We start from the raw sequence: 16,098 nt of genomic DNA, 5'->3' as shown, positions 1-16,098 counted from the left end.
AAGCCATTTTATCTATCTGAATACATGTTACTTTTTATAAAACTTTAAAGGTCTTTATATTTCCTCTAACTCTTCTTCTTGGTCTTTAAAAAGCAGATGCCTTTATGGTTGGAAGTCATTGGGAGAATTACAGTGGCGCCATTGTTAACTGGAACGTTTGCGCTGCACCTTCTGAATGTGACAGTTCATGAAAACCAACAGCGCAAGGCTGCATTCATTATATATATTTTAAGTTTATTGAACTGACACAGGATTTTCACTTCTTGTGAACAGAAATCCAAAACCTTCCTAAACATGTTGAGATGCAAAATACTACTGAATCTAAAGTAAAAGACTTCAAAGTAATCTGAACATAATTTTTAGTTATATATGCACAATTATAATGATTTAATATGTGGTATACTGACAGAGGACAGAGAGTAAGATATAGACCTGTAGGTAAATCTGAAATCTTGTGGCTGCTTAGTGTGTCTAAAACACTGTACTTTTGGGGCATCATGATTCTAGCACTTAGCAACATTGATATAAAATAGCACAACAAATAAATTCCATTGACATATCTACTATCAAAATCAGCTACCAAATGGATAGCAGAGGGTCAATTTATTATCAAAATTTTATAAGCAAATAAAGTTACTGAATGCCCATATGTACCTCATAGTTTTTTGTTAGGTTGTTCATTCATCCAGGCAATGAATATTTATTGAACATCTCCTTTGTGCTAAATTCTGAGAATGTATCAGTGAACAAAACAAAATTCCTCAGCTCAAAGAGCTCACATCTGAATTATTAGCCTGTTCCTCAAAGTCACACAAATATCTACTTGTGAACTGGCTATAAAACTTTATCATTGTTAGGTAGGATGGATAGTAAACCAAGGCAGGGAGGAGGAGGGAGATACATGTCACCCACTAACACACAGTTCTGAGCCTGGTCTGATAATATTGCCAGGTGTTCCAACATCACAGGAAATGCCATGTAACACGGGAGGAGGGACGCCCTTGAAATTCTATGTATCATTGCCACTATCTAGGAAAGCAAGCTTTTGAAACTGTGTATTCACCTCAAGGACTAACAAATGGGAATGGGTCCGTGGTGCCCAAAGGAAGCAGTCCATAAGACATTTAACCTTGGTTAATTGCCTACCTCTGGTCGCTATCTGCTTTACTAGGGAGTCCCTAGTGCTTACAGAAAGAGCCCATCAATAACTTTGGGTAACTGCCCCAACTTTAATTAACTGCCTCCAGTCTCATATCTTTTACAACAAGATGAACAAATAGAGTCTGGAGAAAGATATGGATTTGGGCTAACAGACCTGCACATAAACCTAAGTTTGGGTAGTCACATCCCCCTGGGAAAGTTGGCACCACCTTTACCTGTTAATCAACATGTAACTTCTTCACCCCCATCCTGCCAACCATATAAGTCCTCAGAACAGAGGACTCACTCTCTTGGCTCTCTCTGGCTGCCTGGCCTCAGGCCACCTTGGCTGGGGCTCTTGCTCTTGCCACGCCTGCCCTTGCCACCCTTTCTCTTGCCTTTCTACCCCACCCCCACCTTAGCTGGGCCCATTCTCTTCAACGAGAGTGGATCACTAATAAACCCTGTGTGCAAGCTAATAAGCTCGCTGATCTGTAATTCTTTACTGCATCAGTGAGAAGGACCAAATTTCTGGGAGGTTCTCCCATAACAATTCTATTGCATTACTGGCTGTTTTGGCTCAGTGGATTGAGCGTCGGCCTGCGAGCTAAGTGTCCCTGGTTCGATCTTCCAGTCAGGGCACATCAGAGAAGGAAAACTCTGACTCCAGAAAACCTCCGCTGCCTTGCGGCATACCTCTTCAGGGGAAAGGCTAAGGGAGTAAACCCCGACAGAAAATCCGGAGCCGGAGTCCCTAAGGCGGTTTGACGTTGTAGTCAACACCGGCAACTCCTGCGGCGCACCTGAAGCCAAGCTGTATTGACTCCGTCTTTCCCTTGGACCCTTCAGCTGCGAAGAGAGGGGGGGTCTGCTGCATGGGCAACAGCAGACCCTCCATATCACCCTGCCCAGGCTCTGTAGCTTCAGCTTCACTGGAGAGGACACTCCAGCGTCATCACAAGATGTCAATTCAACACGGGAGGAGACAGATACCGTGTCACTCCCGAGTTGGACTGCACAGCCATTCTCAGCGGTGCAGATAGACTCTTAAGAAGCTACACCATCGTCTCTCGAGACGGACGGCTGCTGACGACTGTGAATCATAGCACACCTGAGGTTAAAAGGTGCTGAAAGCAAGTAGATGGATAGAGGGAAGGAAAAGAAACAGTGTGAAGGGGATGGTGAGGAAAGAGCAGTGGATGGGAAAAGATGAAGATGAGGGAATAAGAAGGTGCAGAAAGGAGGACAAAGTCAAACATGCATCCAATAAGCTTTTATGATTTAGCATCAGAAAATCTGGACTATATCCCCACACTGCCTCTCCTAAGTGCATGAGCTAGAGGAGACTGTGTGCCCTCTCTGCTTTCCTCATCTTTAATACAAGGTTAGGGCTGTGGTGAGGATGACATAGGATATGTGGAAAGCACTGAAATTTATAAAGTACTTCAGGATGGAGAGATTACTATTATTATTGCTAAATATGTCAAAGGATGTAATTGCACATACTTTTTCAAGTTACATACAATCATCGCAACATTTCCTGTTTCTTCTAAGTAAAAAGACTATATAGGTGGATGACAACCTTGACAGAAGGTAATAATAATCAGAGTTGAAATACTGGGGGAAAGGAGTAGGTTTAATCTAAGACTAATTTTTAATAAACACTGAAATTTTCCAGGGTAATTTGAAATGCTACTTGACAAGTGTTCTAAACCAAATTACACAGATATAAAACTTATCAAACATTATGAAAAAGGAATACTAATTTTATAAACAGTTTAATTTTTTCTAGTTATCTGTGCATTAAAAACCTGATGTCTTGATTTTTGCAACTTTTATTTTACTATCTTTGCATAAGAGGAATGCATCTATTTTTCATGGTTATATCATAAGGGGACTGACAGCTGCAGAAACAACCGGACTATACGGTACAGCAGAGTCTTGCATTAGAGACCAGGCTTTGAGTCTTTGCTCAGGAACCTGCTGAGTTGTGTCACCTTAGTCACCTAGGTGAATTTCTTTCCCTCTCACTCTCTAAAATATAACTCCACATCTGCCTCTCAGAATCACTGGGAGTGTGTTACATATTCAGCTTTGAGTAAACGGCAACTGTTGATATTTTTGTTAAGGACAATAACAGTAAAAATAACATTTGCCAGGTGGCTTAGCTTTTCCTTTGGCTTGTTCCTGGACCCAGAATTGTTAGAGCTGATGTGACTGAAACTTCACCCATCACCATGGACGTTATCTGGCCTGTCTGTAAAACCTTTTTGAAATTGGTTCTAAAATGCTTCTGAAAAGTAAAATTTTGCTTTTACATGTCAAAGTAAAGTGTTCAAGGTCTTATTCCAAATTTATTCCTCACTAGCTTATAGCTAACACCAAATTAGGTTGTAGCAGCAAAATCCAAATGAGATACCTTATCAAAAGCCTCAGATGACTGTAATAATAATAGCAATTATTTCAATTCACTGAGGATCTAGTTAGTACATACCAGGCACTCAGCTGGCCATTTTTAAAAAGCTATGTCATTTAATTTTCAGAATTACGCTGTAAAATAGACGATATTATCACCATCTCACAACTAAGAAAAGTGAGCCCAGGGAAACTAGCTGATTTTATTTTCTATCACACAGCTAAGAAATGGCAGACCATAAATGAAGCCCAAGTCTGTCTGGTTATTTTCTGTCTAAATCACTTGATTGGTCTTTTCACTTCCATATACTTACTTTTCCTGGGAATATAATGATTTAACTGTATATCTCTATCAGAAATATCAAATGAAGAAATAAAGGAAAGAATAAACAAATGGGACTACATCGAAGTAAAAGGCTTCTGCTTTGCAAAAGAAAACAGCAAAATTAAAAGAGAACCAATCATATGGATAGGAATATTTGTCAATGATACCTTGGACATGGGTTCGATCTCCAAATTATATAAAGAACTTATGATTCAACACCAGGAAGACAAACAATCCAATTAAAAAATGGGCAAAGGACCTTAATGCACACTTCTCCAAGGAGGATATATGCCCATAGGCATATGGAAGGATGCTCCACATCACTAGCCATCACAGAGATGCACATTAAAACCACAATGAGATACCACCTCACATCTGTCAGAATGGCCATCATTAACAAACCAACAAACAACAAGTGCTGGCGAGGATGTGGAGAAAAGGGAACCCTAGTGTGGCTGTTGGTGGGAATGCAGACTGGTGCAGCCACTATGGAAAACAATATGGGATTTCCTCAAAAAACTAAAAATGGAACTATCTTTTGATCAGTGATTCCACTGTTGGGATTATACCCAAAGAATCCTGAAACACCAATTCAAAAGAACCTATGTTCATAGCAGTGTTATTTACAATAGCCAAATGCTGGAAACAGCCTAAGTGCCCATCAGTAGATGAGTGGATCAAAAAACTGTGGTACATTTACACCATGGAATACTACACAGCAGAAAGAAAGAAGCAACTCTTACATTTTTGGACAACATGGATGGAACTAGAGAGTATTATGCTTAGTGAAATAAGACAGGTGATGAAAGACAAATAAATATATGATCTCAACTAATACAAGAACCTAATGAACAAAACAAACAAAGGAGCAAAATAGAACCAGAGGCCTGGAAATAAGGAACAGGCTGAAAATGACTGGGACAGGGGGCAGGGGGAGCGGGGGAAGGGAAAAAGGTAGAAAGAAGGGGAAGGATCTAGTCAAGGAACTAGTATAAATGACCCATGCACGTGCACAACAGGGTGGAGAAAGACTGTGAGTGTAGGGGTGGGGGCAGGGCAGTGGAGCGCAATGGGGGAAAAATTGGGACAAGTATAATAGAAAAACAATAAAAAAAGAAATTAAAAAATAAATAAAGAAATATCCAATGAGAATGTAAGACCTCTGAAATTTATTCAAAAAGCTATACATATATATTGTTCACTGATTAGACTCAAGATGCCAAGAATACAGTATTTCAAGGTAAGAGCTTCAAATACAGAAAAGTAAACTAAGCTACTATGTCTTACAAAAGACATTTAGTAATTAATCAAACAAATTTGTCCCATCTTTGAAAAACATATAATTTATAAATTTTGGAGGTATGCTAAAAAGAACCATTAGTAAGATTTAAGGTTGATTTCTCCAGCTACCTATTTACTAAGCAAAGTGACTAAACGTTTCTGGCTTAAAACTCCAGCATCTGCCCTGGCCAGGTGGCTCAGTTGGTTGGAGCATCATTCTGTAAATTGAAAGGGTTGTGGGTTCAATAACCGGTCAGGTCAGGGCACATACCTACATTGTGGGTTCAATTTCCAGTTGGGGTACATACAGGAGGCAACCAATTGATGTTTTTCTCTCACATTGATCTCTCTCTCTCTCTCTCTCTCTCTCTCTCTCTCTCAAATCAGCAAACATATCCTCAGGTGAAGATTTAAAAAAAAACCCAAAAAGCTCCAGAATCCCAAAGTGGCTTATATATATATATATATATATATAAATGACTGTTAGTGTTCAAAACAGAAACAAGGAAACGATGAAATTAGTTATTGGCAAGGAAAGGAAAAGCAGGCACACGTAAAACTGAGACGTTAATTGGTGCTAATTAAGCAACAACTCAGTCAATAGCAAAGTTTGAGTGCTATATCTTTAGATTAACCAGGCCTACTCACGTAAAGAGACCCTCAGGAGACTGGCTATGGGATTTTCTCAGGTTGGCCTTAACATCATGCCTACAGAAATTGAATTTTCAGGGATACTATGCCCCTCTCAGTTTGCTTTTCTGAAGGGAATTTATGGCTTATCAATTTTTAGCACAATCTGGGGTTTAGATTTGCTCCAGAAACTGCAACCTAGATTAGAAGGAGCAATACTACGGAAGTGGAATACATCAGAGTATGCATATCCAGAGATGAACTGTGGTATTTTTTTCTTGCTGCCTTCCCATCATCACTTGCCCTGCACAATGGTAAATGTTGTTTCACCATGCTGTCAAAATTGTGTGACTCATTTAACCTACTTATTGCTATAGCTCAAAGAATTAATATCATTTCATACTTCAATTTTATAATACTTCGTAATGCAACCCATATTCCTAGGTTCTTTGTTAATAATTAGGTACTTAACCAAAGATATTTCTTCTTAGTTCAGAATCAACATGTGTATTCAAAGCCTAACTCCAAGGGGAGGGAAAGAAGGTTAAAACTTACTGAAAGAAAGCTGTGTGTGATACATTTACACAATGGAATACTCCTCAGTCATAAAAAAGAAGGAAATCTTACCTTTGTGACACCATGGATGGAACTGGAGAGCATCATGCTAAGTGATATAAGCCAGTCAGAGAAAGACAAGTACATATGATTTCACTCATATGTTTAATCTAATGAACAAAATAAGCTAACAAACAAAATAGAAACAGACTCACAGATAGAGAACAAACTGTCAGAGGGGGGTTAGCAAGGTTGGGTGAAAAAGAGGAAAAGATTTAGCAAAAATAAACAAACAAAAAAACCCAAAACCAGAATGAAATAACAACAAAAAATAACCCTCATAGACACAGATAACAGTGTGGTGATTACCAGAGGGAAAGGGAGGTAGAAGAGGCTAAAGGGGGGTTAACAGTGACTGGTGATGGAAGGAGACTTGACTTTGGGTGGTGAACACACAGTACAATATACAGATGATATATTATAGAATTGTACACCTGAAACCTATATAATTTTTTAACCAATGTCACCCCAATAAATCCCATTAAAACAAAACAAAAAATATAAACTGTGCTTGCCATTTGTCTAAAAAAAAAGAAAAAGAAAAAGAAATGATGTACAGAAGTGGGCAGGGGAAGAGAGAGAGAGAGAAAGAGAGAGAGAGAGAGAGGTCTAGAGTTTACCAAGAAATTTCCCACTGTTTGGGAGGTGGGTGCCCAGCCTTGCTAGGCAAATTCTAACTTGCAGGCAGCGCAAAATAAGAGTGGGTGCGAAGATAGGAATTCATGCACTACCGATTAAAAATATATTTTCTGCAAATGTAGTCAATTTTGATAGTGTTACTATTAGAGGCAGGTATAGGTGGTATTCCACAATGAAATCAAGATAACTTTCCTACTGAGCAATTAGTTTTGTCGGGTCTGATAAAATCTAGAATTGCACATGTTCTAAGTCTATGTGTTATTGTACTCAATGAAGGTATAATAAATAGCAGTAAAATTGTCCTCTTCCCTAAATAGTGAGAAGTAGAGATTTCCTAAATTTTCTGAAAGGGTCTTGATATTTACTAATCTACAACAAAGTGATCAAACGGGGAAAAGGGGTATTAAACCGCCAGTTGTAGAATTGTAAAATTATATTGCAACACGCAAATTTCATCACACACCCAAAGTTATAAATGTGCATTGCTCTAACAAGAAAAAAAAAAAGGGTGGAGAGGGTGGAGAACAGGCACAGCTGACATTCTGCAGCAGAGGACACTCCATACTCTACCTGTGCCCACCACGAGGGCCCTAGGCTCACAGTTGCGGATGCAATGCAGGAGGGCGCTGGAGCGGATGTTGGAGTTGAGGAAGGCCACCACACAGCCCAGCTTGGCCAGGCCGAACCATACGTGAACAAAGTCAGGCTCATTGCTCATCAGCAGAGCCACAGTGTCCCCCCTTTTCAGCGTGGAATGGATCAGGAAGACATAGGCCACTTTGCTGCTCCTTTTGTTCACATCGTCATAGGTGTGGATGTCTCCCTCGTAGATGATGAAAGGTTTCTGGGGCTGCTTCTTGGCATGGCTCAGAAATTTATCCAGGACAGTGACCAGCTCCCCTTTCCGACTGTACAGCTCTAGCCGAATTCCACAGCATACTACCTTCCACAGGTACCAGAAGTCGTTCCAGAAGTAAGGGAACAGGAGTTTCTGCGCGAAGTGCAGTAAGACTATTCCAGCCCCAAGTACTGATATCCATGACAGGAGCATGGGGGCTGCCACAGTGCCAGAAAGTCCCTTTGATCCCAGCCCTGCCTAGTGAGTGTCCTCCTCCTGGCCGGTTCTCAGGGCTCAGGACTGCACCTGAATTTCACACCAACCTTTGGGGTGGAGTTGGGGGTGGCGGGGGAGAGAAGCTGTGAAACAGAATTAGGAGTTTCCAAAGAGAAGCTTGCACAGAGGAAGGGGATGCCAGGAACTTGGGGTTCCGGAAGAGAGCGCGGGATCCCTGCGAAATCAACGCAGGCAGCGCCTTCTCGCAGGCAGCCCCGACAAGCGGGTTTCCTGCACTTCCAGCCCTCTTGTCTAGCGGGCTGGGTCACTCCCCGGTGCCTCCGCGTTCCTAAGCAAGCCCCACCACCGCAGGAAAAGTAAGTCCAGGGGCAGATGCTTTCCTCGGGGTAGTTTTTCCAGCGGCCTCGTCTTGGAGGATGAATTGGAACCGGGAGAAACTAGGGTGGTGACGGCTGAGATATCAGAGCCTTCTGCCTAGCCACGCCAGAATCCGTTTCGGGGCCACGCCACCGCCGGCTGTGCGCCCCCAAGGCTGCTGGGATCCCGGCTCGGAGCGACACCCTCGCAGTGCTACAGGTTCCCTCGGACACACCGGGTCCAGGCGATCTACTGCCAGGTGACCACCGCCCGCTGGTAGAAGAAGCCTCCAATCCCTGCCGCAGCTCCCCTCCCAGTGACCTTGGGACTGGTTTATCTCTCCTTTTAACTGTGGTGGGTTGTCCGCCTACCTCCCGCCTCCTGGTTCCGGGCCAACCCCCTTGGCGCTCATCCTGGCCGCAGAGCTGGCGGCCCCTGGGGCGTGGGGCTGGGGGAACAGGACAGGGAAGAGGTGATTGCAAAGAATAACAATACAATTTTATACAATGATGATATTTTACTGAAGATTAAAAAACAAAACAAAACATTTTTTGCCTTACAGACATTCATCCCAGCTCTCTGTTTTTAAGAAGTGAGTATAAAAGATTAATTGTGCACATTGACATGATTAAGCATTGACTCATATTATCAGGATTCTGCTTCTTCTCTTACGTTTTGCAACTGGATTCTAGCTAACCTCGATTTTTCTAATAAAGAAAAAACTGAGAACTCCAAAGACAGATGTCTGAAATGTTTATCTGTAGTCACAGTGAAGAGTCCAGAAGACAGGCTCTTCAAATCCTTTTGTGTAGATGAAGAAAACACTTTCTAAATTTACTCAGAAACTTTGGTCTTTTCAATTCGGAAACATCTTTTCAGTTAAAAGAAAGGTATTAGTATCAAGTATTTTTCAACTGGGAAAACCAGTTTACTACTTGAAAAGCATCTTTGAAATTCTCTCCTTTTACTCCTAGCTCTCATCTTGTGGTAGATGGTTAGACAGCTGAGCCAGGATGATTGGCCAGGTACAGCAGGTCACCAGGGTGGAAAGCCTCAGGGGGCTACCAATGGGCAAAATTGGGAAAACAAGGACTTCATCCTCAGGGTAACATTTCCTCCTCTAGCCTATTGCTGGTCATGGGGTTTGGACTCTCCCCTGACCTTTCCTCCCCTGGCATATCACTGGGCATATGGTAGACCCCCTTTAGAGGGGGAAGGAACAAAGCAGCTGGAGAATAGCCCTTAAGTATTAAGTCCCAGGACAATACCTTAGGCTTAGACTCACATCAAATACCTCTAGGCCTTAGTTGTGCTTCAGCTCCAGAGCCAGGAAAGTAGCAAAACTGGACACCTGAAGCCCAGCGAACCTCAAGACCAGCTGCATTGACTAATAAATAACTCCCTCCCCTAGTGCTGACCAATTAGTGGAGACCAAGACCCTGAAAGGACACACCTGGAAAGCTGATGAATATTCTATTGAGATCCCTGGGTATGCCACTGCAATCCTTACTCTTAAAAGCCCTTGGAACAAGTACCTAGTGCCTCTCCCCTCCTGGGAGGCAGAGGTGTAGGGCATGCCTGAGCTTTTCCCTTCCCCCTCTCCCCATACTCCCCCAACCCCTGGGCTACCTTTACCTTCCTTTCTCCTAAGCTCCAAGGACCCTTCTTTTGCTTTGGTAACTTGATTCCTGAATCCATTTCTTCTAGATATCACTTCTATTATACCTCTGTGACTTTCTAAATAAACTTTCTCTATAGTTTGAGTCCTGGTTCTGAATTCTCTGCTAGCCAGATTTCAAGTACTAAGGTTGCTGAACCAAGGTCTGGTCTGACCCCACCCATCTAACACCTGATGCCGTTTTTACCACTGACAGTCTGATTCACTTCTCTCCTAGAAAACATACGAAGCAGAGAACAGAATATGGAGCAGCTGGTCTTAGACTTTTGGCTTTCCAATACAAGTAAAATCTGTCTTTAGTGGAAGAAAATGAGTAATGAAACAAGATTTCTATCATTTTATTTTGTTAAATAAGAAACATTACACACACATTAAAACAATTACCATCTACTGTGACCATTGTTTCACAAAGGGAGGGTGTATTTCAACATTAAAAAGAAGAAAGGGAATACCATTACAGTGAAGGATCATATTTCAAAATAAAATTAACTTCACCCTGGCTGGTGTGGCTCAGTGGATTGAGCACTGGCCTGTGAATGAAAGGTCACCGGTTTGATTCCAAATCAGGGCACATGCCTGGGTTGCAGGCTAGGTCCCCAGTTGGCAGCATGTGAGAGGCAACAGGTTGATGTATCTGTCACACACTGAAACTTCTCTCCTTCTCCTTCTCCCTCCCTTCCCCTCCCTAAAAGCAAATAAATAAAATCTTTTAAAAATATAAAATTAACTTCATGAAAAATGCATTGTGTTGCATTTACCCTTCTTATCATGGACCTGCTAACACTACCCCAAGTTTGGAACTGAATTTTTAGCAACTACTGATGTGAGTCGAGAGTATATTTGATACCACCAATGCGAAACAATTTGACTTACTGGGAGAACTACAAGCGTATGTTGCCAAAATTTAATACTGATCAATAACAATATTGTGCCTGAAATCTTACAATGAAAGAAGAAACCCATGAAAATCTTGCAATTGTGTGCATTGTTTGCATTCCTATCAATCCATGTAACTGTTCTTGTTTTTTCTAGAAATTCTGTATTATTTTCAAATTGTGCCAAAGATAGCTGAGTAGATATAATTATTATGATTTTAATTATTGCAAAATGGGGAAAGGATAAGCTAATTGCAAGTGAGTAAATTTATCATTTAACTAAAGTAAAGAGAAATAAAGCCATGCAAATAGTCTAGACATTTGTTAACATTACATTTGATCAGGGACAATAGAGTATATCTTAGGTTCCCCTTTAGAAAATAAAAAAAATTATATTTTTCTATAATGCTATTTGAAAATAAATATTGTGACAATGCAAAAAGACAATTTTTTCTTTTATTTTTGATCTACATATGTTCTCATCTACCCTTTTCCTATTTGATTAGTTTTTTTCTCTAATATACTCCCAATCCCCTCTGCACCCTGAGTTCTGTTGAAAATGAATTGTTTAGTGAGTAGTCAAAGGAAGACTGAACAAATAGCATAATATGATGGATACTAACTCATGCTCATAGGATTTTACATTCAACTTGAGAATTCTGACTTGGTACAAACAACTCATTACTTGTGTCTAGAAGAATTCTTTTTTTTTTTTTTTTTTAGAAGAATTCTAATAAAATTCTAAGGCAGTCACATTCTGGATTATTGAAAATTTGGGTCACAAAAGACCCAAATGATGATATGTCAGTACCAAAAAATGATGGTAGGTATGTGCAATGGGCCAAGAAGCTCTGAGTACCCAGACTGCAGCTGGCACTTGATGAAGAGGTTGGGGTGGAGTGGATGTGTTAGGTAGTGGACAGCTCTAAAAATAAGGGTCAGATTCTGAATATAAGACTCATCTACTTTACAATTCTGTCCAGGAACAGAATTCATGTCCAGGTTTTAATCACTATTTTAGTGTGTGATTATAGCTTTGTTTTTGATGGGAAGCTTACTCTTCCTATAATCTCTTTGTATTAATGAACAATCATTTCCCAGGATATTATTCCTCACAAGGACTCATGAAGCAAACTCAACATTAAAGGTGAAGGATGCTGTTAGAGGGCTGGGAGGCAGAATGTGTTGGGACTTGGAGGATCTAAGCCACAACCTGTGTGGAAACTAAGAAGGTTACACCCCCATTGTCCCTTCCCCTCTCCCTTGAGCATTTCCCTGAAACAAGGACCATAAATCTCCTGGCAGCAATCCCTAATCAGAGGACATTGTTTTTTGGCAAACACCTACATCCTGGACATCTGGAACTGACCAGCAGAATGACTCACCCCCCCACCCCCCCTTAAAAATCCCTCTACCCCTTCCCTTGGTGCTGCAGTCCATTTGGACTCAGCCCACCTGATCGCAGTGTTTCCTTTCTAATAAAAGTCCTTAATTGGATTTCGCTGGCCCCAGGTCCTCTCTTAGCCACCTCAGCTACCTAACATTAACATTACTCCATGTCTTACACACATCAAACACTTCTTGAAATATAAAAATTTTATAGCACCAAATAAGTGAACCTATAATAATAGTCTCGGGAACAGTACTCAAATTAAATATTTAACTATCATTTTTGCCACAGACTACAACCTATGTCCAGAAATTTATGCCAGTTGGGATCCTGACAAGAAGACACTTTACATATATATTTTACTCATGGTTTTAAAAAGTTTTCTTAGCTCCAGATACTTCTGTTTATGAAACTTTCCCTTCCCCATTGTTGGTGAAATGTACTATTTGGAAAAGATATTTATGTAAAGTTTTATTGCTGACTCTGAGTTTCCAGGGCAGCTTCATTTCTATGTTATGAGCCACTTACATGGAAATAGGTCATTCGATTGTCAGTGAGATAAATCAGAGAAATTGGAAACATTTATTAGGCATTAACACTATTCTGAATATCACAGTGAATTTGTTCCATGGGCCCCTACTTGTACATGCCCCATGAGGTCAAAAATTTAATCTCCAAGGTTTGAGAGAGGAGAGTGGGGCTTCTGAGGGTGAAATTGTATATCTCATTTCCTGACACATCATGCAAATTTACAACACTTAAAATTAAATGTTTCCCCCAATGGCTTTATTATGATAATTATTTCTTCCTTGGTGGACAGATAGTCCAGTGCCTCTGAGATATGCTGATTGTTTTAAGCTAAAGGTAACTTTAGACACAACTTCAAGAAAAACTTCTGTCTTACCCTTCCTTCCCTACTAGAAGAATTTAAATTAGAGGTCTTTTCTATAAGAGATTATCAGAGAGAACTTCTTTTAACCTATCTACAGGGAATGGCAGACTTACTAAGGTCTGCTATTCTTATCATGCTGCAATGACTCTCTGAAGCTCTCAAGGCACCTTACCTCATCCCTAGCTTGGGATGGCTTATATACTCATGTTCCCTTTCTATCTCTGAAGCTCTCCTGCTAGTCTGGTACAATAGGAAGCTAGGAGTTGGGGTTTCTGAAAAAAACAGGGTGAAATTCCTACCTCCTATCTCCAGATTTATTTTGCATGAGAATAAAATAAACTCCTAATTTATGTAAGCCCTTGTTATTCAGGTATATTTTGTCTATACAGCTGAAACAGATCCTTATATTACCGTCCCTAGAGTTTCACTCAAGGGGAGCAGAAAAGAAAGTTAGTCTAGTGAATAAAATAGAACTCTATGGACTGTTTATCATTTTACTTATATTCCAATTTTTATTATTTCTGTAAAGCCTTTGGTAATATTCCTTGTAGTCCCCAGTCAGAGCTCATACAGAAGGTAGCCAATCAATGTTTCTTTCTCACATAGATGTTTCTCTCCTTTTCTTTCTCCCTCCCTACCCCCTCTCTAAAATAAAAAATAAAAGTAAAAAGTATAGATTTTCCAACAAATAGAATTATTTGAACATCTACTTTGACCTAAGTATAGTGCTAAGTAATAGAGATAATTTCACTCTATCATGCAGGCTTGTTTGAATAACATAGAAGATCCAAATGATGAGTTTATATAATCATTATCATTACTTCTGCCTTCAGGAATATTCTAAACAAATGAGGAAGTTAACTAGTATGTAAATATGAGCCATATGAGCAAATCCCTAGTATTATCTAAAACAGAAAAACACTTTAAAAAGAGAGACTGCCTTAAGAAAGAAGGAGAAGTTTTCTTTGGAAACTGATCATAGAAGAGCTATAAAGATAGTATATTTCTTAATGATGTCAAACGAAGAAGAGCTCGCATCTGATACTATAGCATACCCCATTATTGGTAGAAGCATTCAGAAAGGTCTACTTGACTCAATGGTATTTAAGAGGAGGCTGGAAAAACAAAATGTTGACAGGAAGCCATATGGATGAAGGTAGGGGCTCTAGGCAAAAGTATCATTGGGAGTATGGTTGAATATCAGAGCATTTGCGGTGATCTAAGGTAGAGGAAAAAGTGATCTGAAGTAGAAGGAGAGCAGTGGAGATGGAACTGAAGTAAAAGATGTATAAAGAGCTTGACTATTACTTTGATGTAAAAGGATGGGCAAGACCCAAAATGGTTTCTCTTGGGTATGAATGACTAGGAATGTCCTATACATACATAAAAGACATCAATATGTGGTTTTGTCATAGAATTAACACGTGGTAAATATACTCAAGTATCTTCTTCAAAACTGGCATAGCTTACCTTAATAGAAGGAAATAGAGGTCATCAACAGTATCTTTGATTTAATAAGAAAAATAAACCCACTGCAGACTAATTTATATATAGACCATATCGTAAACAAAAAAATAATGAAGTGCCAAAAATGTTGTGTAAACCCTAAACTTAACAAGAGAATTTGGTTCAGCTCTTAAATGTATGATAAATCAAAGAATTTTATTTTTTATTTTTCTCTCTTGGCTTGAACTCTGAGGCAGTTATTCCAATTCTCTTAGCTGTGTTAACATGTTCATAATTTTGTTTCTTTTTTTTTTTTAGAGAGTTTTAAAAAATATGTTTTAATGATTATGCTGTTACAGTTGTCCCAATTTCTTTTCCCTTTGTTCCCCTCCACCCAATGGCCACCCTCCCTCCAGTTATCCCCCCCTCCACTTAGTCCATGCCCATTGGTTGTGCATATAGTTCTTTTCAACAACTTCCTGTCTACTCCACTCCCTCCTACTATGCTTCTTAATTCCTGCATCATCTCCCTCCCTTTCCTCCTTCCCCCTCCCCGCTGACCTCCCCCCAATATGTTCCCCATACCTATAATTCTTTTCCCACTCTTGTTGCCTACTTAGTTTGCCTTTGTTTCGATTCCCTAGCTTCTGTTCTTGATTGTTTTGATACAGTTTTCATTTTAATGTTCATAATTTTGATCCTCCGTCCTCTAAACAAGTCCCTTTAACATTTCATTTAACAGTGGTTTGGATCTGATGAATTCCTTCTGTTTTACTTTGTCCTGGAAGCACGTTCTCTGCCCTTCTATTCTGAATGACAGCTTCGCTGGATAGAGTAATCGTGGTTGTAGGTTTTTGCTTTTCATTCCTTTGAATATTTCTTGCCAGTCCCTTCTTGCCTGCAGGGTCTCCCTTGAGGTGTCAGCTGATAGTCTAATTGGGACCCCTTTGTACATAATTCTCTTCTCTCTTGCTGCTTTTAAGATTCTCTCTTTATCTTTAATTTTTGACATTTTGATTATAATGTGTCTTGGTGTGGCTTTCCCTGGGTCCAGTTTTTTTTCGAACTCTATGCTTCCTGGATCTGTAAGTCTACTTCCTTCCCCAAGTTTGGAAAGTTCTGCTTCATTATTTTTTCACATAATTTTTCAATTTCTAGTTCTCCTTCTTCACCTTCTGGCAACCCTATGATTTAGATGTTGGCCTGTTTATAGCTGTGATAAATTTTTGAGCCTCTCCTCATATTCCTCACTTTTCGTTTCCTCTTTCTGCACTGGTTGACTGCTTGCTTCTTCCCTATGTTCCAATTTGTTGATTTGATCCCTGGTTTTCTTGCCCTCA

At 40.1% G+C, this 16,098-nt stretch overlaps 1 protein-coding gene across 1 annotated transcript in view; it reads right to left on the bottom strand.

Annotated features, from left to right (window-relative positions):
- Positions 1-8,778, bottom strand: part of SLC27A6 (solute carrier family 27 member 6) — an 81,581-nt gene extending 72,803 nt beyond the window's left edge. The window contains exon 1 of the mRNA XM_090279080.1: positions 7,616-8,778. Coding sequence (XP_090135206.1) covers positions 7,616-8,096 — 481 coding nt within the window. The 5' untranslated portion in view covers positions 8,097-8,778. The remainder of the gene's footprint in view (positions 1-7,615) is intronic.
- Positions 8,779-16,098: the final 7,320 nt, after the last annotated feature.

The sequence above is a fragment of the Furipterus horrens genome, unplaced genomic scaffold, assembly GCF_987537825.1.
Source record: "Furipterus horrens unplaced genomic scaffold, mFurHor1.1.pri manual_scaffold_5, whole genome shotgun sequence".
In the NCBI taxonomy this organism is placed as follows: Eukaryota; Metazoa; Chordata; class Mammalia; order Chiroptera; family Furipteridae; genus Furipterus; species Furipterus horrens.
This window is presented reverse-complemented; position numbering and strand designations above follow the sequence as displayed.